General features: G+C 41.4%; 1 protein-coding gene across 6 annotated transcripts; it reads left to right on the forward strand.

The window, feature by feature from the left end:
• The first annotated feature begins 1,012 nt into the window (after positions 1 to 1,012).
• rc3h2 (ring finger and CCCH-type domains 2) lies at positions 1,013 to 27,010 on the forward strand. Of its 6 annotated transcripts, none has more exons than XM_076886390.1 (20): positions 1,013 to 1,454; positions 7,765 to 8,092; positions 8,213 to 8,330; positions 8,816 to 9,088; positions 9,825 to 10,000; positions 11,375 to 11,575; positions 13,007 to 13,139; positions 14,878 to 14,996; positions 15,318 to 15,430; positions 15,537 to 15,845; positions 16,060 to 16,262; positions 16,375 to 16,670; positions 16,753 to 16,899; positions 18,564 to 18,701; positions 20,237 to 20,401; positions 20,517 to 20,766; positions 20,982 to 21,066; positions 22,141 to 22,348; positions 22,531 to 22,685; positions 22,810 to 27,010. In XM_076886390.1, exons 2-20 carry the CDS (start codon positions 7,862 to 7,864, stop codon positions 22,949 to 22,951), a joined length of 3,462 nt encoding a protein of 1,153 aa, XP_076742505.1. In that variant the 5' UTR covers positions 1,013 to 1,454; positions 7,765 to 7,861; the 3' UTR covers positions 22,952 to 27,010. The 6 variants fall into 6 exon arrangements, with proteins under 6 accessions (XP_076742505.1, XP_076742506.1, XP_076742508.1 ...); XM_076886391.1 differs by having other exon boundaries at positions 15,537 to 15,833; positions 16,372 to 16,670; XM_076886393.1 differs by having other exon boundaries at positions 16,372 to 16,670; positions 22,531 to 22,698; positions 22,810 to 22,924.
• The last annotated feature ends 278 nt before the right edge of the window (positions 27,011 to 27,288 follow it).

A 27,288-nucleotide genomic window follows, 5' to 3' on the forward strand; every position in this document is an offset into this window, starting at 1 on the left:
TTATGTTGTTCCTTTATTGTGGTTTATATAAAAAAATATTACTGTTCAAGGTAGATTTGAACAGGTCCAAAGACGTCCTTGAGGAAACATCCATAGCCTCAGTGCACCACTTATATTGTTAGACATCAAACATGTAACACGTGCTGGAAAGATTTTTGCTTCTCATAACAGCATGATTGTAATATTTACTGTAAAAGGTTTTAGCTTACAGAAATTCATACATCAAGGGCTTTTGGGGCACAAGAAGAAAATTTGATTCTGTATGTAAGATAACATGTTTACAGCTCAAAAAGTGTTTTGGAACAGATTTAGCCTTCCAGTATGAATCATAATGAGTAGGCTCACGTCTCCTGCAGTGAACAGCAGCTCACTGAGGGAAAAGCCTGAGTTATTACAAAAGTGTGATTCAGATATAAACAATGACAATAATGTGACAAGCGTGCAAATTTCGACTAAAAATCAAGGTTAAACTCATTAAAGACCAGGATTACAGTCATCATGACTTTTGTCACTAGTAACTTGTTTTACTGATCACTAAAGTCTGTAAATGCGCTCACACATGACTGCTATTTCGTAAACAGCAAAAATGTAGAATGAATGGATCATTAAATATATACATAATATATATAATAATATAGAAATATATTCACCCAGACCTACAGGTATTATCCAAATGTCTAAGAGAAGCTTTTCAGCGTTGTTAAACACGGCTGTGGGCTTGAAAACATTTCATAAAGTGGTAAAGGCAATTAAGTTTAAACATTTTTCCGCTACTCCACAGCTTCGAACATGGTTGCAACAGCATGCGGGAACTGCTTGTGTTTTCGTGTGTGAACTTCCTCTTCGCAGACGCACTTGTCGATGCGCATCCTCTACCACCCTGCTTCTCGGTCTGTTCCTTTAAATGCTCACAGCCCACGCCTCGAAAAGCGGCTTGTTCCGGCTTGCCCCTTTACATCTTTTTATCCTTGCTCACAACATTAAACTAGTGCCATCCTCATTACACCGCTCCCCTGACCCTTACGCACCAGCCTTTGAAGCCGAACCGCGGTGCAGTTAGTAAATCATATCTGGGGAGGAGCGTGCCCCTCTCTGTCCGTGCAGCTCGGTGCTGAGTCCGATGATGAGGGCCAGTTCGGGAACCATCACTGGCGGAGCAATACCACCATCTCCTCGTTTCAGCTTCGGTTTGTCAAGCAGAGGGCGTGTGGCTCGCCGTACCTGAGAGGAGCGAGCGTCTCTTGTCACGTATTCTGCGAAAGGGGGGCAGAGGATTAAAAGCGGACCAAGGCACCTGTCTCTACTGCTCTGGGATGCCGTGCCGTGTCAGTGTCGCATTAGAAATAATGTTTCCCCTGCGCTTGTTTTGCAACTGATGAAGAATAATTTTGAAGGCATGTTCACGTGGATGGCTATGAATATGTTTATTCCGGTGTTCTGGTGTAACGCGTGAGGTAAGTGACTTATCCAGAGGTGCGCGCTACTTTCTCCCGCTGCTCAGATTTTTCTGCAGAGCTTTGACATCTTGGGGTTGTTTACATGTTTTTGTTTAGGGTTTTTTTATTCCCCCATCGTTTGCAAATAAGAGCTTGTATCGTGGCTCATGATCAAAACAAAAAAAAGCAATGTCTATAATAACCATCATGCTCCTACCGCATTAATTTCTAGAATTGAATTGGCACTGGTGTTATATTAAAAGAAGGTGGGCTGTAGTTGAAATGAAGTGACAGCACTTAAGTGAGCTGGGAATACAAACGAGGGGTTTTTCTGGAAAGAGTTGAGGCACTCAGTGGCAATATGTGAAGCGATATGAAAGTAGATGTGCTGCTGTAATGGTGGAGACTGCTTAATGTTGGCTCCAGTGCGCGGAGATCGCTTCCAAGACAATGTGAAATTTATGGAGTAACATCGCTGTTGCTGAGAGAGTGACTTCTTGAGCCGTAGCAGAGCAGTTTCCAAGTTCAGGTGTTGCATATTATTTACCGCCGCTGTCATCTTAAAGTTTAAGCATGCAGCATGGCCGCCCTGCAGGGAAGGTTACTGTATAACCTGCTGATTTGCAACTGGAAGCAACCTTGTGTTCTAGCATTATTAACCAAAGGTGCAGCAGCCCTCCCTCCACTTTGCTGCAGACACAAATCACAGGCAAAGTGAAACAGACTATGGTGCAGTGTGTATATAATATATGCTGTATAAAACAACCAGCAGCAGCTTTGTGAGATGTATGAGTGCCCTGCCTCCCATTTAGACACTACCCCCACACACTGTGATGACAGACATAATGAATAAATAATCACACAAGCCCACATACCCCCACAGTACACTGAAAAAAACAAGTGACATGACATGGTGAAACAAGTGATATGAACTGTAATAAGATAAGATAAGATAAGATAACTCTTTATTGTCATTGCACAGTCATACATAGTACAGTAGTACAATGAAATTGGAAAAACTGTCCTACGTCGGCACTACATATAACACAACACGACACGATATGACACATCACAACGTAACAAACAACACAACACAGTATATTAACTTAGTATAAAAAAGAAGAATAAGTGTATGTGTATTGCACACTGTTATTATTGCACATTATGCAATGAACTCACGAGTACCATTGTCTTATCAGGGTTATCTTGGCACAGTTACTTAGAGTTGCTAAGCTTTGACAACATTTAAAACGAGCTGTGTGGTAATTCCAGTGTATTGGTGCGACTTTATGTTATGGTTTTATATCGCAGGCTCGAAGTGCATCAGCGTTCTGTGCTCCCTGTGCAGCAGATTGGATTTTCTGTGCCCTTTGAGAGTCTTGCAAACAATTACCTGGCGCCATCATTTCTCAGTGTTAAAGTCTAACTTTCCCTTCATCCTTTATCTGCTGCTGACTGTCATTTGCATTTATTGTTTCCACTTCACAGAGGTGCTGCTACCTACTCAAATAGAAAGTTTTCATTCATATAAAAACTGTCACTGTGAAATGAGGTTTTCCGATTTGCGATTTTGAAGTATCCATTAAACTTTAAAATGTAAACACTGAAAGATGTTATTAAAATGTTATTGGCAGCAGTGTTGTGCGCGTAAAGTTTCAGCCTTGTTGTGCTTCGATGTTCCCACGAGGCTTGGATGGTAAAATTATGGTAAAATTATGGCTGTGATATTTGTGAGGTTGAATTTAACAGGTCATTGGCACGTTGGCGAAAAGTGTTAAAAGTCACGAGTATTTAGAAATATTTCAGCCTTTTTTAATATAATGTGTAGACATATTTCAGAGGCATTAAATATGAATAAACTGGAGCTGTGATGTGTTCATTACAAGTAAATTACGTTTCGGTGGAAAAAGTAGGGGAACCCAACAAACCCCCCACCCACCCAACTGCACTTTATTGTAAAACTCTTGAAAGCATTGATATGTTTTGCGAAAATGTCCTTGGCCTTCATGAGCAGCATTAACTAAGCATGTTTTTCAATGGCAGGAGGAACCGGAGGTCCCAGAGGAAACTGTGTACGGAGAAAACATGCAAACTCCACACAAAAAAAAGGCGTTGGGTTTTGAACCTTTGACCTTGAGCGACTGTGGTGCCTTATTCAGTAGCAGTCATAACACACACACACGCAGCATAGTGTATCAATACATAATTAGTGCTTTGTGCCTCTTCTGTGTTTTTTTCTTCTTCTCTGTTTACACAGATATTGTGATGAATCACAGGGGGGGTCTTGTCATGCTGGTATTGTATTGTGAATCCTCGATACAGGAAATGTGGATTGACAATAAAAGGGAATGTCAGGCATCCAAATACATTACGTCAGAATTTGGCTTAGAGACAGTTACAGTCTGAACGTCTTGGACTGCAAAGCCACAAGGAGGCCCTAAACTTATAGCTGTCACAGCCAATTTAAGATTGTATTGTCTAAGCACTGCATAACTGCTTAAAACATGTTTTCCTATTTCACTTTTACTATGCGATGTTGGCTTTAAAATTGTTTAGAAATACAAATATTTCCCTTTGTACGCCCCACGTTCTTTGCTTTCTTCATACACAGAAGTGTATGAAAAAGTAGTGCTGCCCCTGAAGGGTCTCTCTGCAGATACTGGGGGGGTGGAATAGAGGTAACTGTGCCACATCGCTCCGCTGGGCCTACAGAAATACTTAAGCGGGAGTCAGAGTTAAAACATCATGACCCAACACATTCAGGAATTGGTGGCGGCAACAGACGCACACGTAAGGTGTAAGGGCCGCATATCAAAATTCACCCATCCATTGTTACTACATGTCTGTTAGCTCTCACTCCAGCTATGACCTAATCCTGGTGGCTAGTGGGTGTGTTCTGCTTGGACTGAAGCCTCATTGGCTGTCTGCTGGATGATCCTTACTTCCGCTATTCCTTTCAAATGTGCTGCCATTTTCAGTAGCAGAAATTAGGTTTCAGTGTGTAGCGAAAACCTGTAACTGTAACAAGGACTTGAGCTGTGGCATGATATTTTCTAAGAGCTTCAACTGTGTTAACTCAGTCTTAGTCCAAGCATAAGTGATACCCATGTGATGAGCTAAATGTCACCCCGATGTAGAGTATTACTTCAAGTCCTGTAGAACACTCCCTAACAATCTTTGTCTGTGTGTGTGTCTCTCTGTGAGACATGCCAAAGGAAACTCCAGATGCCCCCCCCACACACACACACACACACCCAGAGGGGGCCAAGCAAGGCCTCACAGCCAGATGATAGCTCGCCAACTGTTGGCTGTAAAGACACAATGTACTTCTCATCGTCAACTGAGTAGAGTGGGTAGCTCAGCAGCACCATGTGAGGAAAGCAAAAAACTGCTTTGGCCTTGTGTGTTTTAAATTTCACCAAGCTCGCTTATATTGACCCTCTTCTTTGTTCATGCTCTTCAGAATGTCTCATTCTCAAGTGAGAACTCGAGGCGCTTCTGCCACAGGCATCCCCGAAAGAATAAAAATTAAAAAAATCATTGCTCATAGGTTAATTTCCCTTTTTTAGTGTAATCAGAAAAGGAGAGGACCTCGATGAGGAAGTTGTGGTCTGCAGTAATGCACACCCACTTCTTTCTGTCACAAGACTGGAAGTATTCATGACTGTGTGGGCTTTGTGTCTGTTTGTATGTGCATGCTCTGCCTAAATGCAGCAGTGATGCACTCATGCAAGAAATAAAAATCTTGTGTCTATTATGACATTTTTTTTTTTGCCACTCATGTGATGTGAGGTACTCATGCTTTTTATTTTAATAGTGGTGTGATAGCGTAGGCTTGCATCGAGCAACCCGGGAAGTACTGCTGTACCTCGAGCACTCAGGCACAGTTGTAGCTGGGGCTTATTTGTGAAAAAAAAATGACGGGATAGCAGTTTGTCAGAACAGGAACAGGTGGCTGTCAACGTGACTACAGACAGTGAATCACGGTTAAACAGTTGCCCCCAGAGGTTACACCCCCCTTAATCTGCAAGGACTCACAGAAAGACATTATCCGGCTCACGCGCCGTGGTAAAACTCCCCACCTTCTTGGTTTTCCAAAAAGCCCCCAGAAGCCGGTTCATCACATGAGTGTTACCTCACTCTTTAGCAGGTTGTGGGCTACAAAAGCTGTAACCGGTGTTATATTTGGGCTTCTCGCGGAAGGAAATATGACGCGCGAGGACAGAGCGGGGCTATCCACGCGGCCAAGCAGAGAGCGCTGCCGAGGCGAGTCGTGGGTCGTTCCGAAGGTGCGTATGTCTTGTTTTGCAGTAAATCTGGCAGGCTGCCATTTATGTGATTATGGCTGCATATGGATTTGCAGGACTTTTTGGGCATATTTGCTGTTTAACGCGGAGTACAGCACGTGCGTAATGCGCACAGTTCCTCTTTTTTTGACCTCCTTCTGCTGCAAAGTTGCCATTGTTAACAGACTTGGTTTTCATAAAGCTTCCAAAAATAGTATTTAAAATAAAATTAGAAATGGTGTCTTTTTCTGGTTTTGGATAATAGTTCTCCATTAGTTTGATACATGCAGTACCTACACATGTAAACAAAAACCGGTCCAGCCGATTAACAGCTCCCTCTAATCGTCGTCTTTTTTTCAGTTGGCGTGTGCGTGATAAAGTTATTTTATTGTATCTCTAAATCCGTTTGAGTGAGGGCACCAGCTGTTGTTATTTTAGTGAATATTGTACTTTGAGCAGATGCAACAGACTATGAATGCAACAGGCGCTCACCATTTGAAGGCAGTGTTAAACATTTTGCATAGTGGAGACGGAAGGATCATGTTGTGTTTGATTTTTTCCTTTTTGTGGTTATATTTTATGAAAGGTTTTGCGTTTGGTCAATAACCAGCTATGTATAGAAGCTTAGTCATGAGGCTTTTACACAGAATATTAGCACATTTGCATGTGTGCTTGTCAGTTGATTCTCTCTGTGTCAGCCCTGTGATTGACTGGCCACCTGTCCAGGGTGTAGCCCAACTCTACTTCCAAGACAGCTTGGCTCTGCTGACCCTGAGTTCAAAATGCAGCTGAGAAAATATATGAATGAATGGGTTTGGTCAACTGAATCATCTACTGACAAGATGTTTTTAATCATACTTTCAGATTAGTCATAACATCTCTATAATATACTAAGTATTTCATATATAAATAACATGCAATATAATACAGAAAAAACAAAACAAAAATAAAACCACAGCATTACTTTATCCCATAAACAAACATCCATTATAAATTCAAAAATATACCTGATACTTTTCCTCCTCTCTCATGCTGTACACAGTGAGTGGCTAAGCCTGACTCTTCTAGTAAATCACAGCAGTATTTTATTAAAGCACTAATGTAATCTGGATGTTAATGTAGTAAAATAGAGTATCCCGGCATTATATCCTGCACATTGTGCCAAAGCGACTCAAATCTTGAAAGCGGCTTTTGGCTTATTTCCGATTATCTGTGCACATGATTTAAAATATATTGGAAAATGTATAATTAGGTTTTGTAAAAATACAAAACAATGGATATTAAAACCAGTATTAATGATCTAGAATTGCTTTGGGTTAACTTTTCATGATACTCTGTGTGTGTTGGTGCAGTGTTGGGCTTTGAAATTGTCCTCACAATAAAAAAAAAAGATTCTGGTACTATTCAGCTCTATGTGCATAGCTGTCTGTGCACAACTGTCAGTGCTTATCAGTTATGTCCACACTCATGCACACTCAAGAGAAGGTACGGTATGTTATAAAAAGCAAACCAGGAAGACTCAGCATGACTAATTTCAGTCTCACAATCATGTAAAACTTTTCTTTTGGCTTCTCTACTAATATACATTCTGAACTTTTGCACTCTCATAACAGGTTCACAAATAATGCTGTTAAATTCTCTTTCCTACTTGCTGTTGTTGTCATCGTCTGTTCCCACTTGTTGTTGCTTTTGTAATGAGATCGGTGAAATATAGACCTGGACTTGAAACTGTGTTCTCGCTGAGGAGGTGCCATTTATTGCGGTGTGTGTTTGGGGAACACACACCTACCCAGTGGCAGCTACTTCTTTTAGGAAGTTAAACGGTTTTATTGCCCTCATTGCAAATAATAAACGTATAACTTTTATGACATGTGAGGGGCTGCCTTTGTACTTTGCAAAATGCGTGGAACTGAAATACCTATCCAGTGTTCACACTTGCTGGGCTTCATGCACATCGGTCCAAATGATATTTGAGTTCAAATGAGATATATTAATTGATCCCTAAATAGCTAATTCACATCTTTACATCCTGTTCCTTACAGTCATCGTTGGCACTGGCAAGCAGGTGCTGTTGTCGGGGTCGTTGACATGCGTTCCACCTGAGCTCGGCATCGCCTGTCTCGGTGGTGTGGTGGCAGGATGCCAGTGCAGGCGGCCCAGTGGACAGAGTTCCTGTCCTGTCCCATCTGCTACAATGAGTTTGACAGCAGCGGCCACCAGCCCATCAGTCTGGGATGCTCCCACACGGTGTGTAAGACCTGCCTACACAAACTGCACCGCAAGGCCTGTCCCTTTGATCAGACGCCGATCAGCACCGACATCGACCTGCTGCCTGTCAACTGCGCCCTGCTGCAGCTGGTTGGCGCTCAGGTGAGGCAAAAAAGAGAGAACTCCTGTTTATGTGAGCGATTGTGACACTGTCACAGTGAGAAAAGCCTGAAGCTTTATGTGTTTATATATCTTCTGTGTTCATCCCTGGTATGATATCAGGTCCCAGATGTTCAACCCGTGAGTCTGAGCAGTGCAGCAGAGGTTAAACACTATGAGGTCTGCAGGATGTGTGTAGAAGAGCTGGCTCTCTACCTAAAGCCCATCAGTGGCTCAAAAGGTACTGTATGTGTGCTTTGTGTGGTACATTTGGGCAGTTGTGAAAAAGAATTAAGCTCCTTATATTCAGTGCGTGGGGACTGCAGTTGGGCTGCCTGTGTAACTTGGCATTGATGATTCTCACACTTCTCACGATGCTGGAAGCTTGTGTGCTTTTATAAGGCTGAAGGAACATTCATCTCTCTCCGGACTATATAAAAAGAAGATTTTATTACTGAAAAAGACTGGTTCTTTGTTCATAGACTTCCGGTTTATGGGATTGGGGCAGTGTTCATCATTTTGCTCATAGGTGATCATATCTGGTTAAGAAGGAAAAGCAAGGGTTTGGTTGGAGGTTATTACATGCATAAGAACACTGACTGCTCAGCTGTTGTTTTTGTGTAGGAGGATAAAGTTCTTCTTAATTTGTTTTTCTTCAGCTATTATTTAATTGAGACTAAATATCTGATGACTAAAGTGAATGCTTTCATTGTTATTTGGTTTTAGAAACAGTGGGTTTAACTCCGGAGCTGTCGCTTAATACAGGTGTGGCAAACCTGAGCCCGAGTGTGCTCAGTAGGCCCATGCAGAGGAAGCTGGTGACCTTGGTGAACTGCCAGCTGGTGGAGGAGGAGGGTCGCGTGCGGGCGGTTCGGGCAGGCCGGTCTCTGGGGGAAAGGACAGTCACCGAGCTCATCCTTCAGCACCAGAACCCCCAGCAGCTCTCTGCAAACCTCTGGGCTGCAGTGAGGGCACGGGGCTGCCAGTTTCTGGGACCTGGTAAGTGTGCATGACAGAAACATATTAGCTATATCACATAGTGCCTCTATACTCATGCCTGTGAGGCAAAGCACTTTCTAATCACAGCTAAATTCCAACCATTTGCATAATGTATATGCATCATCACTGGAGTGCTGTAAGGTATGCTAAAGATGTAAACATGTAAAACATGTTGTCTTAAAAACTATCACTTATTAAACATTTGACACTCTGAAGTTTTAAATGTGGAAGCAGTGCAGTTAAAGAGTTTTCCTTAACATTAACGATTCATGCTGTTAGACTAGATTTGTGTCACCCTGTCATCTTTTATCAAGTCAGTGGACTCATTGTGTCCAGAACTGTTTAAATTGCTTCATCAAACCGCCTGCTGGTGCTGGAACCTGGTGTCCTGTGATGATTACTCATAGGGCAGATTCTGACTGGGAAAGATTTTCTTGTCATGATAACACAATGAGTTCATTTAAATCTGAGGACACCTCCAAAACCCTTTGTTTACTAGATATAGACTTGCCTTTGTTTAGTCTTTATGTAACCAGTGTTGAATATTCGAATATGTATAGCATGTGCATGCTGCCCATGTCACTGAGTGTGTTTGTGCTAAAAAGTTCTCTCTTTTCTCCCCACTTCCTCTTCATATACTGCTACTTTCATTCTGACTTCCCCCTTCATTACCACCTTTTTCCTATCCTGTCAATCTCTCAATCCTTGTACAACCCTCCAACTCGTCCTCCATCAGCTATGCAAGAAGATGCACTGAAGCTTGTCTTACTGGCTCTGGAGGACGGTTCAGCTCTGTCCAGGAAGGTGCTGGTTTTGTTTGTAGTCCAAAAGCTTGAAGCTCGATTCCCCCAGGCCTCCAAAACCAGCATAGGCCACGTCGTGCAGCTGCTCTACAGGGCTTCCTGCTTCAAGGTACAGGCAGTAGATGTATGCACACTTACAGGAATGTGTAAACATGCTGCAATGACAGGTTCTACATTTCAGTGAACTGAACAAGCAAACCACAGATCATTGAATTTGTTCTATGTCAAACGTTACAAAACCATCACCGTTTGGTGCTGTCCTAAGAACCCAAGCCACGATAAATGGCCTCATTAATGGAGGGGACCTAAATAGATTGTCGGGTACGACTACAGGTTTCTTTTCTGATGAGGCGGTGCTTCAGATTAATATCCCCTTTTTGGCATTGGTTTTGTAGGTACTTTCCAGAACTTACATTCTCGTCAGTACAATGTTTTCCAAAAAAAAAAAAAAGTAAAATAACGATTCGTTTAAAATTAGTCATAGTGTCTGAGAAAGCTTTGCAAAACTCCCTTTCAGCTGTGGATGGATATGAAAATGAGCACAATCCAGTGGATTACAGTGTGAATCCTCTCCACTTAAATACTGGTACTAATAATTCATAAAAGGCCACTTCTTTATTAAGAAGATGGGCTTCTTTAAATATATTTTCGTGTGTGTGCGCATCTGTGTGCGCGCGTGTGTATTTTTATGCCTGTTATCTGATGACAGACATCGCTGGCAGGGCAGAAATGCCAGCTATCTGCTTGTGATGCAACGGCAGTTTATATTTGCACCTGTTGCCCCGCCTCGCAGGACAGACAGAGACATCACAGAGATACACAGAAAGATAAACGATGCAAAGATAGATAAAGGAGTAAAGACAAAACCTGATCGTGAAATTTGATTGTGTTTTTATATTTGTAAACAGCTGACAGTTGGTGTCTTATGATGATTACTCATAGGGCAGATTCTGAGAAGGGGAGAGTCCCTTTGTGTGATCTGAATTTGAGTGTTTGAGTCTGAAGACACCACATGTTGACAAAGTGACGGCTCTGTTTGATTTACGAGACTAATTGCAAACACGACACTCAGCATTTGAGGTTTCACAGATAGAAATGTATTGTAATTTAAGGACAAGGAGAGTTAACAGGAATTTAAAACAGGCACACATTTTTCCAAAGAAGCCATGCAGGTGTGCATTATAACAACATGATTTCATTGCTGGTACAAAATTACCATAGTAGCCTTAATCATTCAATTTTCTGACCCCACAAAACGTCAATGGTGTTGATAACCTAAAATTGTGCCTCAGTTTTAAGTGCACTATTTATAATATACACAAGAGTACATGAAGCTTTATTTTGAAATCGTGTTAAAGTTTGATTTTTCTTTTTTTTTTGTCTGTCTAATCGTATTGGAGACAAAGGTCATTTGTGTCCTTGTCTCTTCTTCTCACTCCCCTGTCTCTCATCCCCTCTCTCGCTCATCCATCTTCATCATCAGGTGACAAAGCGTGATGAGGACTCCTCCCTGATGCAGCTCAAGGAGGAGTTTCGCACATATGAGGCACTGAGGAGGGAACATGACGCGCAGATCGTCCACATCGCAATGGAAGCGGGCCTGCGAATCTCACCTGAGCAGTGGTCCTCTCTGTTGTATGGAGACCTGGTCCACAAGTCACATATGCAGTCCATCATTGACAAGGTACCATTAGGCTTCGTGTCCTCACCTCTGGTGACCGTGTGCAAGGTTGTGACAGCTTGAATTTGCTTTTTAAAATTTCAAGCAGTGTTTATAACTAGAGATGGCACGATACCACTTTTTTATGTCCAATACTGATATCACAAATTTGGATATCGGCCGATACCGATATAAATCCGATATAGTGTTTTTTAATCAATAAAACTGTTTTTTTAATATCTTGCTGCTTTTTGTATAAGTTCATACTCAAGTTAAAAAAACAAACAAACACTAAAGCTAATCTGTTATACCTGTATGCAAAAAATACACTGCACCCAAAATATTTCATAGTTCAGCAATATTGATCAATCTGATAAACTTAAACCTACTCCATCCTTCCTATTCTGGTATTTTAAATATTAAGCAACCTAACTAATAGTGTTCTAAAACTCCCAGCAAAAAATAAATAAATAAAAAAAAATAGGGAACCACCCTCCACCTCATGATGCTTAATTGACGTAATCAACTTTAATTTGATGCAGTGTGGAAAAAATGCTCAGAAATAAATTATTTTTCAAAAATAATTAAATAGATTCAACATCTTCAACAGAACTGCAGACTGCACAGATGGTACCTTCCCAAAGGAAAAAGTACTATAGCTTACTAGGGTATATTAGACTTAATAGTTGCTATATACAGTAATGGGCTTCTATACATTTTACATCAAATTAAAACTTTGGGTGTAAGATTCAGATAATTATTGATTAAAAGCTCGACATTTTAAATGAGAATAAGAAAGAAAAGTATGTCTTTGTGCCCCCTTTTCCCTGTTCATGCCCTATCGGCCCCCCTGGCTAAACTTTGCTAGATCCGCCCCTGCACAGTTACCAGCCATCAGCTACATAGAAAAAGATCCTCGAGTAGAATGTAATATTAAATAAATTCTAACAACAGCTTAACAAGCTTAAACGTGCTGCTGCTGTTCAGCTGCTGGTGTCCTCTTTCTGGGCAAAGGTGACTCGATATATCAGTTGTTAAGCTTAACGCGGGAATGCTTTACAAACATTCAGAGATGAACTTACACATTTGCTTTACTTCTCTCTGGGATAACTTCCTCGGAGATGAAATGCCGGATTGGTAGCGAGGCTACAAATACACACAGCCGCTCTATCACGTGACGCATACTGCTGCTACGTGCTACGGTTATGAGCCGAGTTATGCCATGTTGCAAGTTTTGTGAGGTGCTTTTTTGATATTTAATGGATCGATTACATTTTTTATTTCTCTCCGATATCCGATCCAGTAATTTATGTCAGTGTCGGACCGATACGTAATATCGGATTGGTCCATCTCTATTTATAACAAGCGTCTGGAGAGCGGAAGCAGAGGAATAATGCAATCATCTGTTTATTAATTCCTTGAAAAACGACCATCATCTTCTTTCATCTGCTCTAGTTGCAGTCTCCAGAGTCGTTTGCAAAGAGTGTTCAGGAGCTGACGATCGTCTTGCAGAGGACAGGAGATCCTGCCAACCTCACAAGCCTTAGACCACACCTAGAACTGCTAGCCAACATAGACCACAACCCAGGTACATCCCTTCATTTAACACCATGGATCTCAAGCTTTTTCTGGTTTTCTTCACATGCCCCACACTCCACAGTTTGTATCATTTATTAACAAGAAAATAAGACCCAAGTCAGATTTTTGTGAAATAAACGGTGGGACAATAGCATCAGGTTTGTTTGTTCATTTGCTTCCCTAGCATCCTCCTCTGTCACATCAACCCATTGCTTATCCTCGTTCAAAATCTCTGTCTAATATCTCCACTCCCCCCATTTGCACATGTCCAAACCATCTCAGCTTTGCCTCTCTAACTCTGTTTATATTGCCCACCTTATTCAATTTTTTTATTTTCTTTTATATATATTTTTTTATTAGTTCACTCCATATTTCTACCCCTGGATATCCCCAGTGACTCCACCTACAGTAGCTTCAACAGGCCACTGGTGTGGACTGCCACATAGAGAACAGTATTCATCCATCAATCCATCCAATTTCTTGCACTTATCCTTATGAGGGTCGCAGGAGGGCTGGAGCCTATTCCAGCTGCTGTAGGGTGGGAGGCAGGGTAACAGTATCCATATGGTTCTAATTATTAGGGTTTCAGAAGGATTGTTGAGTGAAAAAAGTGCTGCTTACATGCCAAAAGGCAAATTGCGAGTGCAAGACAGAGGGAAAGTTATGATTCATCATGTGTGCTAAACATTTACTAATCAAAACATAATGACTAAGTGTTTGATGTCTATTTGTCTTTTACATACACCCTCAGCACTCAGAAATGTATTCTGCACTGTGCCTCTCAAATCATTAGACAATACATGCTGCATTACTGCAAGTGGCTATATTTTCTTTGGTGTCATGTGGGATATTATCCCTCTGCAGTGCTGTTGCTGTGCTACAGCCAGCAAAAAACTGGAAGCTTGTGCTTTTCAAACAAAATAGTCATGTGACCTTCAGCTGTACAATGTATTTTGTGTTAATTATCAAATCTTGACATCTTAATGCACGAAGCCAAGATCTGAATGCTGTAAATATTACTGTGACATTTCATTATGATAGTATTTAGCTTTAGCATTCCTGCTTTCATATCTTCTTTAGTTATTAGACTGTGTAGGAACGTCCAAAAAGATAGAAATAACTCTCCAGATGGGGAGAGTATTAATTTGACTTAATGGTAACAGGGTCTCAGTTGTTTATTCTATATTTTCAGTGGGCTACACTACAAATTTCTTGGTTGAATTCTACTTGGGCTTTCTGTAATTTAGTTCTGTGAATAGCTCACACTTACATGTTTCGGATCATCAGACAAATTTAACAATTAGCCAAAGATAACCTAAGTAATCACAAAGGGCATTTTTAAATGATGATTTCATTTATCAGTGGAAAAAAGCTATCCAAACCTACCTGTGTGAAAAGTAATTCACCCTGCCCTGCCCTGTCGACATCTGTCATTCTGGAAAGCATCACAAATAATGTCCAAGGCTTTGGAACTTCAGTGAACCACAGCCAGAGTCATTATCCACAAACGGAGAAAACCCAGAAGACTAGTGGACCTTCTCAGGATTGGCTGGCCTACCAAAATTACAGTTTCACTTTTGGGTGGAACTGTTTTAATCCCACTATTGGGTTTAGGAAGCAACAGGTTGAGAAATATGGGTTAGGGCTAGTAATTCCACCCTTTACACAGAACAGTAGATTAAATTTTGTGGATTTCTAGTAATAAAAACCTCTGCTTAACAAACTGTATGTTGTCGTTCTGTGTGCAGATGCTTCCGCACCATCATGGGAGGAGCTCGAAAGTGTGATGCTGGCTGTAAAGCTGGTGGTTCATGGTCTAGTGGAATTCATACAGAACTTCAGCAAGAAGAGCCATGAAACTCCACAGGTACCCTGAGGCTAACAATTATAGTCGCAAAACAGATAACCAGGTATAAGGTGGGATGTGCTGCAAGTTTGTAAAAGACCATTAACATAATATATGTTTTAAAGAGCTGGTAGAGCTGTTAACAGCTAACAGATTTAGTTGAGAGGACTGAACCTCGTCTTTAAAAGTATAGCCAAGCGAATAGAGACTGAAATTGCCGTGTGAGTCTCATGCGCCTGGAAAAGCACTGAAATTGTTGTTGTAGGGAGATATGTTCATTATAGTAGGTTTACCTATGAGATAAACGTAGTAGTTTAATAGTTGGGTCTGTGCATTTTGCAGCCTCAGGCAAACAGCAAGTATAAGACCAGCATGTGCCGAGATCTTCGTCAGCAGGGAGGCTGTCCCCGAGGAACCAGCTGCACATTTGCGCACACACAGGATGAGTTGGAGAAGTGAGTGTGCAACTACATAACTTCCATTTTCTATGATTAAAAAAAATAGCACCTGATACATGTCCATTATACTGAATGCTCCTGTTGTGCATCCTTTACTCGATAGATTTAGATTGAGGAACAAGAAGAGCAGCAGTGTGGGCCGTGGGTTCCCTTTAGCGCAGGGGGGAATGAATAAAACTTTCACCATGGAGGGCAGCATTCACTCTGATGTGTCTGGAGGAGTAGGACAGGGGCTCAAAGGCAATGGAGACAGCACAGCCACCATGGTGGAGGGAGTACCCAGCCTAAATCACCCTCAGCTGATCTCCAGAGGGCTCGATGTGATGGAGGAATCTAAGCGAGCTGTGCCAAATGGAACTAGTGGGCCCAATGTGTCTGGCTCCAACAAAACCACATCTGGGTCAGCAGAACAGTAAGAGTTGTTTCCACCTGTTTGCTGATGTTTACATCTTCTGTTGTTGGTATTTAACCCTGTGATCAATGTTAATTTTGCTTTAAGCGTAGCACTGCTGTTTATATGTCTAAGAGAATAACTACAGGTGAAAACTCTAGCACCATATGAATTTCCAACTCAGTCCTAATCTTGTACTAACTCTTTCTCTGTGTGTTGTCATTCGGTTCATTAGGAAGCCTCTCTCTCCTCCCAGGACTCCAGTCAGCCACTCATCAGTGATGTCTCCCTTGACCACAGTCGGACGGTCTGATGGTGGTGCTCCTATACCCAAACATGGTCAGTTTATTCTGCGTCCATCGCATCCTTCTCAGGCGTCCGAGGTATACTACCAGGAGCCTCACTCCACATATGACACTGCCCACTATCAGCCAGCCTGTGAGTTTGTTTTTACACGAAGTTGGATGTGCAGAAATACTTCACTGTTGTGCGATAGGCGGAAAGTGCTCATAGCTTCTGTTTTTCTTCTTTCCCTCCTACTCTCCAGCAGGTTCCTATTACCCATCAAGTCTTCATCCCCCTCACAAACCTTGTATGGCTCGGTTCCTGCGATCCTCCAACGTCCCAGAATCCTCTCTGCCACCTTCCATTGGTCCTCCATCTTCTTATCCAAATGAACCTCAAACTCCACACCCACCTTCTTCGTCTTCCTCGGGGTACCCATCACACCCGCCTAGAGATCGAATGGGACCTCACACGTTCCATGCCCACCCAGGGCACCCAATGGGCCCTGCTCATGGAGTTTACGCTCCCCTCTATGACAGCAGGAGAGTATGGAGGCCTCAGGTGAGCAATCTCGACTATCATACTACCATAAAGTGTGGTAATTCTGCGACTTTATTTGTAATGTTGATGATTACATTTGCAGCTGTACCACAGAGAGGACGCCAGGAGTAACTCGCTGCCTCCAGAGGTGCTGCATTCCTCTGTCTACCAACCTCCACTCAGGGAGAGGTTCAACTCTCTAGACAGCAACTACTGTTCTGGAGCTGAACATCGTGCAGGGCTACACAGGGTAGGGGAAACAACCATAGACTGTATATAAAAGACATACTTTTTGTGTTTGCATCGAAGCTTTGTTTAATCTATGAGTCTGTAGAGCGCAGTTGTCACCATGTAAACGTGAACGTTTCACCCACATTTGCGACTAAAAATAGACCTGCAATAGAAACGTCTCTCGGAGCAGGCATGTGAATAAAAAGTATGACAACAGCCCACACGGCCCCCACTTTTTAAACAGAAAGACTGATAATGCAGCAGCAGCAAAGACGATGATGTCATAATTTATACACACTCAGAGCAAAGAGGCAGAGCTGTTACCGGCACAGTGAGCTCACAGTGAGTGAAAAGAAAATGTTTTTCTAGCATCCAAAACAGCAACACTGCTACTGTAATCACCATTAAAATCTTTGCTGGGAAAAAGCTCAGATATTATGGAGGGGACTGCAGCTGTCAGAGAGGGGGTAAATAAATGATAGAACAAAGCTGTAAATACATTTCATCTCTTCAGTTAAGTGGGCATATGTAGCGTGGGGGTGTACAGGAATTGGCACACTTTTAGAGCCAGCCCCAAGTGGTCTATTGAAGAACTGCAGCTTTTGGCCCTTTATCTTCCAACATATCTTCACCATTGCCGAGGGCAACACTCACTACTAATTGGCTGGAAAAATAAACTTTCCTCTTATCAGTAACATCTCGCTTAGACATTTAATTCAGTGGTGATATTGTAATTTCCCCCATGGCTCATTTGAAGAGCAGAAGTCTTTAAAATAAAATAAAAAATATATATATTTGAATTATTGATCAGTGGGCATACAGAGAGAGATAAGTGACTGAGTTGTGCTGTAATTAAAAAATAGTGGTCCCTACTGAGGAAAATAATGCTAACATCCCAATATATCACATTACCTTATCAATTTTTAATTGGTGGTGGTCTGTGTTACACTGAACAGATTTATTGCTTCTTTACAGCAACATCTCCTCTCCTTCTCTTACTCTTTTTACACCCACATATCGCCTCACCTCTACCTTCCCCTTCAGTCACAGAGCTGCAGCATGGAGCTTCAACCTCCTTTATAGTCCTCCCACTTCTCACCCGAATATGTCTCTGCCTCTCCCACTCACTTGTCTCCTTCTCATATCGTCGTATAGCATTACCAGCTATACTGCTGCAGTGCTAAAGCGCACTTCACCGACAGAGCTACATTACCTGTCGTACATAACAAGACTCGTTTTGTAGGGTGTATTTGTGGAGATAAAAGTGAAAATGAGGAAATGCAGTGTAAAAAAAATCTGCAAAGAGCAAACAAACATGATCCCATCTGGCATTATTATGCGTTACTAAAAGCCAAGAAAAGAAAATGAATCCACTAAGTGCAATGCAACTCAGTATCCCCCCCACTTGCATGTACACGTGATGAGGAAAACTAATAGAAAAAATAACCACCGTGAACATTTCTCTGACACATAAAGGACATTACATTATCTTGCATAGTTATTTACAGTTTCCACCCTGGCTGCTACCAGTTTCAGACCTAGGCCACACAAGTGCAGAAGACTGCAAAGGCTGTATCAATACTACCATTTTGGGTTCAGATATATTATTATTCATATTATTCTTATATATGCTGTAATATCTCTGTTGATGTTTCCTCCCCTGCCCATCGCTTCCCTCTTCAGGACTACGGACGTGTTGCTCTAGGCTATGAGGATCTGTTCAGAAGGAAGCAGGAACAGTGGGCTCATCATCACCATCATCACAGTGCCAACAGACCCTCCCAGTCTTCTCCCATCTTCACCATCGATTTTGGGACAGAGGTATCAAAGCAAATAAAAGAGATGCCCATTTCTCCTTATTTACACACACACACACACACACACACACACACACACACACACACACACAACACTTTTAAGGGGATTTATTGCCATGACAAGTAAAACTGCCCTTCTTTTTATTAAATATTTATTAACGTGCTCACTGCAGGCGGATGAAGCTACGAAGGGGTGAATTGGTTATGTGTTTTAACGGTTTTAAATTATGTTGTTTTTTAATTCCTATCCCAAAAGCTTATGCTTCAGCTGTGTCCAATGCTATTTAAGTGGGAGATAGTTGCCTAGCAACTGTGGAGGAAGATACCATAGCAATGCACAATTGTGGCGTGTGTGGGTGTGTGTGTGTGTGTGTGTTTGTGCGGGAGAAAGTGAGAGAGAAAAAGAGAAGGCAAGACTTCACCAAGCAGTGACTCAGGCTTTCAGCGGAGTAAAGCTTTGTTTAACAGTTTGGCAGATGTCTGTTTGTGAAAACATCCACGATTAAATCGACCACTTATTAGGTGCACAACTTTTTTAATTGTTTGCTTAACACGTTCAGTAAAATTTGAAAGACTCTGCATAACAAGAATAAGCAAATAAGACCAAGGAGACTGGCTGTCGGCGCAGTGATTTTTGCAAAGTGTCAGCACTGGCAGCAAGTGCAGAAATTCAACTTAGTGAGTACATGTGGCTGCTATATTTTAAGGACGTTACTTTGCTTTTTGCATGGTCTTGGAGGAATTGAATCCCATCTAAACCCACACACAGGCTGCCAATCTGTCACAGGGATGACCAACACGCTCTCATCTCAGGGTGTCAAATACCGCCTTTCTGTCAGATTGCTGAGATATGAACAAAGTGTCCTTTGACTCACCGGCTGCAGCAATATTGTATGCTGGGAGATAACTGTTCTGTTTTAAAGAGTGACAAAGTCCATATAGGGAAGCAAAAAAGGGTGGGTGTGGTTTTCAGTTACCAATTCTTAAGCTTGGGAACAGTGGTTTCTGTTCTTTGTGTTTAACACTTTGTTTTGATCTACACTTTAATTTTGCTCTTGGTTGTCAAGTTCAGGATCATTTGCAAATTATGCTAAAGGATACTTAATGCCTTTAAGGTGGTCCTTTAAAGGTGTCCATACGTGGTGAGTTAAGACCAGCTTCTTGTTACTGTAACCAGGTGTCACACAGCACAGGTGCCAAAGGAAACCAGGCAAGGTGACAGTATTTAATGAACTGGGAAAGAGAATGGGCACCTTAAAAATATGTTAGCTTTTCTGCATGATTTATCAAATGCAAAATATGAAATGTTGAACCAGCATGCCATTCACACAGCTGAATATTTCATGGCATATTCCTGGCCGAAGATCAGCGGAGGAAAAAAAAGGTGTAGCTATTCTCCTCAGGTGCCTGAAAAATTGAAAAATAAATCTTAAATTAAATAAATAAATAAATGTCCTTGACCTTTGGGCAAGTAAATCTAGAGCAATGAACAGCAAGCACAAGTCATTTTTTTACTGTTTTTCTATCTCTCTCTTTCAGCATGTGGAAAATAGTGGAGGTCAGTGTGTGGGATGCAGGTTCAGAGGTGATGAAGGCTTGGCTCACTACTCCCCTTGGTCCTGTGGTACCATCGGGCCCTGCCTCAGCTCATTTGAGCCTGAAACGCTTGCGCACACCTCATCTCACGCCTGCTCTGAGCACTCGGTAAGGCTCTTCATATATACAAAAGGATCAATTGTTTATTGCAAAACACAGAATTTTTGGCTGTGTACAAATGTGTGCGATCGCTTTAAAATGTGCACGTGTTTTCCCCATGCAGGAGTTGGACAGTAACGAAAGTAGAGGTGGTGGCGTCGGAGATAGCGGCGTCGGGAAGCGATGGCTGCATTCGCTGGATAACTACCGTCGCTTGAAAGACGAAGACCCGATCATTCCCTTTAGTGAGGGGCCCATTATCTCGAAGTGGGGGGCCATTTCCAGGGCGTCCCGCACAGGCTACCACACCACTGACCCTGTCCAAGCAACAGCCTGCCAAGGGAGCGCCAGTACCACTCCCATCAACTTCAAAGGTGAGCAGGGATAAAAAACGAAAGAAGATATCGTACGAAAAACTCAAAAAGGACCGAAAGAGAAGAGAAAAGATAAGAAATGTTTAAAAGTAGATCAGTACCTTCTTTGAAAAGAGTTAAAGCACAATCTGATGTTTTTTCTTATATTGCTTTATTTGGTGTGATTCAGTTGTTTTTACAAATGTTTTACTTTACAACTCTTCATTCATTCATAGATTACAATGCTCACTTGGATCACAGTGACTACAGGTGGAGCTCCAGAGGATCAGACTCTTCCAGCCACTCCAGTTTCCTGGAGAGGTACAGCATTTACATTCAGACTCTGTCCTTCTAGTTTTTTTTCATTGCTGTCATGTGAAAAGGAGGTTTTCACAGGGCTACGCACACCATTACTGCCTCCATAGGAATTAAGAGGGTAAGTAGCAGCCAGATGCTGCTAATCAAATGCACACGATTAACTTATCATCACCAAGAGAGACCACTGAGATAAATGCAGAAGTTTGGTTAAATTTCGGGAGCATACCCAGCGGTGGGCATCCCATCACATTTACCCCCATCACATTGTGCAACAGTCAGAGCTAGAAATCAGACACTAGAAGCCTCAGTTAGGATTTTAAAGTTCAGGACGGAACAATTAGAAGAAGACCGAGCAAGTATGGTTTGTTTGGAAGGGCTACCAGGAGAAAGCCTCTTCTTTCAAAAAGTGACATATCAGCACGGCTTAGGCTTGCAAAGTTTCATCTATACAAACCTGTCCTTGGAACAGATGAGACCAAAGTAGAGATGTTTGGCCATAATGCACTGTTCCATCTTTGAAGAAAATCAAGCACAGCATATCAGCACAGACATCTCACACTAACTCTAAAGCACGGTGGTGGAGGTTCGATGAATTAGGCTCATTTTACGAGCCCAAGGATCTGAGCATCTTGAGTTAACAATAAACTCCTGTGGATACCAACATATTGTAAAGTGAAATGTGAGGTCATATGCTGGACCACTTAAACTCAGATCTAATTGTGTCATGCAGCATTACAGTGATATCAATCACAGCAGCAACTCTTCAACACATTGGCTATGAAGGAATCAAGGTGTCACAATAGTCCAGTCAAAGTCCAGACCTAAACCTGACTGAAATGCTCTCTGATGCTGGGCCATAGAGAGCTGTGCAAAAACAAATGTGTGCTAACCTCTATGAATTGCAGCAAATTCCTCTCGAACGATGTGAGAGACTGATAAAGTCATATAGAAGACTATTACTTCAAGTTATAGCTCCTAAAGGCCTGTGGAAATGTTATTTTTTCACATGATTGTACATGACCACACAGTAATCTTTGTTTAAAAAAACTGATCTGTGCCGGTCTGTGCTTGCTTTAGTGAGCAGCTCTGTGCTTCAGAGCTACATGCCAGACGAACTTCAATAGGGAGCGGAGAGAAAATTGTGTCTGATCTGAAAGCTCACCGGACCGCCTTTAGCCAGGATCAGGACCGAGCCGAGAGCGAGTCAGACCCAGATCGAGACATTGAGCTCGAACTCTGTGCTCTAGACATGGAGGATTCGGACCAGCAGGAAATAAAGTCTCAGGTCAGTATGATTTTGTATATGCTGACGCTATATGTAGTTTCATGTTCTGAAGATTGATGTTGAATTTGCCCAACTCTGAACTGGGAACAGTCTCAGTAAAAAAACAAGTTGAGAAAAAAAAAGGTTTAATTATCGACCAGACCTCTTTATCCTTTGTCTTGTGTTACAATTTTGCCTCACAGGAGTCGTTAGACCTGGTCACCCCACAGTCTCAGGATGCTTCCCTTCTCCTTTCACCTCCGTGCTCCTCTACCCTCATCTCATCTCCTGCAGCAGAGCACCCACAAACAGAGTCAGAAAAGATGGATGCTCACCTGTTGAAAAAAATGGCCTTCAGGTGAATTACCATGGTAATCACTGTTCACAGGATTGCCCCGAGTCTTGAGTCATTTTTGACTTAAGTGACGCACAATCTCTCGCTGTCTTCCTGTCTCACATCTTTGCTCTCTCCTGTTTTGCAGGAAGTCTCTGTCTCCAGGAGGGTTAGTATCAGGAGGTCTGGGCATTGCGAAGCTCCAGGTTGGACCCCCTCGACTGGGTGACACTTCTACCCGGGCTTGTCCCGAAACATCTGGGCCAGAGATGCTGCTCAATGGAAGCTAAGAGGACACAAAGTCAATCACTGACCTACAAAGAGCTACACCTGAGTTCCACATCCTGGTTGAATGGAAAACCTTTTAATTCCAGCCTTCATATATGTTGATCACATGCCTAACTGAAACTTGACAGATAATGGTCAACAGCCTGTGCTGTGCCACGCTGCAAGGTCAAGAGTTATACACATTTTACTAATTTTCCAACTTTGCTGTTTATGGCTAGGAAGGTAAATAGCCAGTTTTCCCATATAGTAGATGCTGAACTTGTCTGTGTTTGCCGTGCCAAATCTGGTCATATTTACAAGGAGGGTTGGAGAGCTCTTAAACCATCCGATCGGTCACATAGGATTGAATTCATTTGTTTCGTTTTTTTTGGGGGGGTTTTCTTGTCGTTCTGCATAAGCTGTCAGATAAAGTTTATGGGTGACAATATGATAAGTGAATGTTCTTCAGTTTTACCAAGTTTACTGAGATCCTTTCTCCCAGTATAGCATTGAGGTACACAGGAAATTAAACAGAAGTCATTTGCAGCAGCAGACCCTCCAATTACTTACGCCTGTCCCAAACATTGAATGCTTTGACATTAATTCGCTGTGTGTAATTTGCGTTTAGCTTGTGCCTTGGAAAACATGCATTTCCAAAAGTTTCAAAGCAGGTGCTGGTTTATGGTCAAGGCCCACATAGCTTTTTAAAGGGTAAACAGTGGGATTATTTATCCCTTTTTTTAGGCGGACAAAATTTTTTCCATGTCTTATTAGGCTATAACAAATGCCTTCTCTGAGCAGCCTTATGTTTCATATTGACATTTCATTTTACGTCTCTGAAAAGATTAAGACATAGATGTTACTTATACTGAGACCAAAAATAGAAAGGGCACGGCACCCTTCTGAGAAAATAAAAAAAAGAGCAGCAGAGGTCTTTAAAAAGTGCTGATAGTGAATCAAGCCTCTGTCTTTTGAGTCATATGATCTTTTAAACGTTGGGCTCTGGATTCCAGTCCTGTCATGGGATCAGAGGCACAAACATACAGACCTAAATTTTCAAAAGATCACTGATCACCTAAGGTCAGTTTTCTACTTTTTTTTTTTTTTAAATGAATGATACAATACTTTTAACATAAATGTATTTTATTTAGGAACAGACTTTGTAGTTCAAGCAGCAGCTAGAGAAAATGTAATGAATTTCTCTACAAGTCAGTTTTATCTCTTTGTGCCTGTAGTGGCACTAATCAGCTACTCTTATTAAGTTAAAGAGTTTCACGCCGTCATGTGACTGCCATTCACACAAACATGCAATACAGTGGCCTTTCTCTCCTTAGCGTGGTCTAAAACGAAGCATGTGCTCTACAGTCCCCCCGCTCACACACAAGCTCTGTTTGTTTACCATTTCAAAGGTGTTAACAAACACAAATGTGATCTTAAAACGGAACTGCATTTTAAAAAGTCCACCGTCTATTATTTCCGGTCCCGTCATTTTTTGTTTGTTTGTGTATGTGTGTGTGTTGTGTAAACAATATTTACCAGCTGTGCGTGATGTTTAAAGGTCAAGCCTACCCAAGAGAGGGACGCCACTTCGTGCATCTGTTCATCTATAAACCTTTGTTTTACTTTTTGAAAAGTTTTGGTTAGTTTCATTTAACTAACTTCTGTGAAGTTGTTTGTTTGGGTATTTCTGTATAGGTTTTTTGCCACTCTTTTGTTGTTAGTTGTGTGTTACATTGTGGTAGACTTGCTTTCTAATGTTTGTCTGTGTTACATTGCCGTGTGCTACTTCACCATGGCTTTGTTTCAATATGGGTGATTTCCATACAGCCCTGCTGTGCCTCACTCCTTTTATAAATATGAGGCTTCTTGTCATGAGTGAATTTTTCTTAGTGACTTTAATAAATACAAAACATGAACCCATATATATATATATATATATATATATATATATATATATATATATATATATATATATATATATATATATATATATATATATATATATATATATATACATACATACATACATACATACATACATATATGGGATATAAAGTTATGAGGTTTGTTTACATCCAATTCTAAATCTTGAGGTCGAAAGCTAACTGATTTTCAAGTCTTTCAAGCTCCCTTAATTTCCTCTTATCCCCGCTACTGTACCTATTTAAAAAACAAACTCAGAAACATAAGCATTAACATCTTTTCTCTCATTATTTTATAAAAGTAAAAGGAGAGAGAAAGAGAGAGAAGGGAATTGGATAAATTGGTCTGAGCATTTCATTATAACTTGATGTGATACTCTTTAGAATTTAAAAAAAAAATTATTTCTTTATTTTTTGTTTTGTGTGACCGTGAAAGCCAAGGGCAGGCACAGGGATTTAGCTGCTTCCAGCCGGTTATTAAATCAGCTCAGCTACCTATACTATCACTCTGCATCTGTTTACAGCTTCACCTTTGAAGTACAACATAATAATGTCAAGTGCCATGTTGGGTACAGTACAATCAGTCTCTGAAATCCGCGCCCCGTCCCACAGCTTTTAATTTTCCTTCCCCTGTAAACTGTGCGAGGAGGGAGAGGCTCTGTCAAGTCGAGGAGTGAGATACTTCTCTTGTAGTTGTGCTTTGTTCCATTAGAGGGGGCTAGTGGACCCATGTCTGTTTTGAATTGCTCAGGGAAGTCTTAATTTGCTCAGCTACTTTGGCTTTTTCTATATCCATCACTTTGAATATTATGTGGAAGTATTTGCCTGAATTTCACTTTGCTGATAACTGACCCTTTCACCCCAACCATGCGTGGGTTAAAGTGTTAGCACTGATTATGTTATTTGCCAGTGTTTTCTTTGCCTCTCGGTATTAAGTATTGGCTTTGCTATTTGTGTTCACATGAGAAAGGGCTGGGCACTACTGTATGTAAAAACAGTATTGTGAGTATTGAAGTAATGTCAAAGTGATACTCCCTGTTTCCTATAAAGTGTCTGGAGCACTGCTGTAGTGGCTAACTGCACTGCACTGCACTGATTCTCCCATCGCACCCAGCGAGTGCCCCTTCCCACTTCCCTTCAACCCACCTCCTAAACCTTGGCCCTCCCTGCATCCTGCGTCATGCATGCGATCTAATCCCTCTTGTGATGGCGGAGGAGTAATGACAATTCTGTAGTTGTGATACAACACACCCAGCGCTGTAAGAGTTCTGCACATGCCCACTGTGTGGCCACGTCAAGTGCTGAAGTTTGCTTGCAGCATTTTAATTGCTTGCTCATGAAAATCAATTATTGTTTAATAGAGATTATATTATTATTGTTATAACCACATTTGGTTGTTGTGGTATTTTTTTTTCTTGGTATATTCGAAGTCTGCTTCTTTTGGATATGAAAGTTTGCTAAAAATGTTTTTTATTAGAAAAAAAGTGTCGCATTATTCTATATTATATGGGGGGAAAGCCTGTTTGTTGATTGTGAAACATATGAACTGATGTTTTCTGACTATTCATGTCTGTATTAGACATTTTATTTGCAAATCTATTGTTCGATTGAAATGTAAACTATTAAGAGATGGTACACATCCGTCATTGTATACAGTCTGACACCATCATTAGATGGACTTTTAGTATAGACGCTCATTTATACAACCTGTGATAATCAGATATAGTTAAATGTTTAAGTCATTGGGGCAGTTGTGTAATGTTTCAGAATGAGGAAACTACAATCCTTAAGAGACGGTATATCCAAAAGGTCCCCAAGATGAATAATACTGTTATGTATTCCATTTATTTCCTTGGAAATATCACGTTGTGAAAGGTTTCCCTTTTACTAATTGTGCAGTAATGCAGGGCTGGAGTAAAGTCTAACCTATGGTGGTGATGATTTATGTGCTCTTAATAATGTATGAAACTGTTTGAGTTTTGTTTTACTGACTGATTCTTCTGGTGCATTTTCTGGCTTGTTCAAATGTATTACAATGACTTGCAGACAGCTTGGCCCAGCGGCATACTGCTTCGGGGTTGCACTGAGACGTTAAGTTATGAAAAAGAAGATTTTAGCACATGAAATTGCATGCTATAATAAACCAACAATAGTACTGTGTGTGTGATTCTTGTCTTGATTTGTCTTGTTATAGGATTAGATGCTGGAGCACATTTACAACAATTAACAACAAGAGGTAATCCACCCAGATATGAGGGGAACATTAAAAAATCCACATACAAAGGCCACCAGGCTGGATTCAAACCTGAGACCTTTGCGCGCCAAGGTGACAATGCTAACTGCTACACCACTGTGTTAATGATTTTTCTTTTCAATGTGATTTCCTAGGATCTTTTTTTAAGTAGAATATCACAATGATGCACCCACATTGCTTCAAA

This window comes from Maylandia zebra, linkage group LG7, assembly GCF_041146795.1.
Source record: "Maylandia zebra isolate NMK-2024a linkage group LG7, Mzebra_GT3a, whole genome shotgun sequence".
NCBI classification, from domain to species: Eukaryota; Metazoa; Chordata; class Actinopteri; order Cichliformes; family Cichlidae; genus Maylandia; species Maylandia zebra.

Excerpts from the sequence above, each read along its gene's own strand:
- rc3h2 (XM_004538307.4), top strand. The coding sequence starts at position 7,862 with ATGCCAGTGCAGGCGGCCCAGTGGACAGAGTTCCTGTCCTGTCCCATC. Across the intron at positions 13,140-14,877 it reads CAACATAGACCACAACCCAG|ATGCTTCCGCACCATCATGG; the intron begins GTACATCCCTTC and ends TTCTGTGTGCAG. Across the intron at positions 15,846-16,059 it reads ACATCTGGGTCAGCAGAACA|GAAGCCTCTCTCTCCTCCCA; the intron begins GTAAGAGTTGTT and ends TCGGTTCATTAG.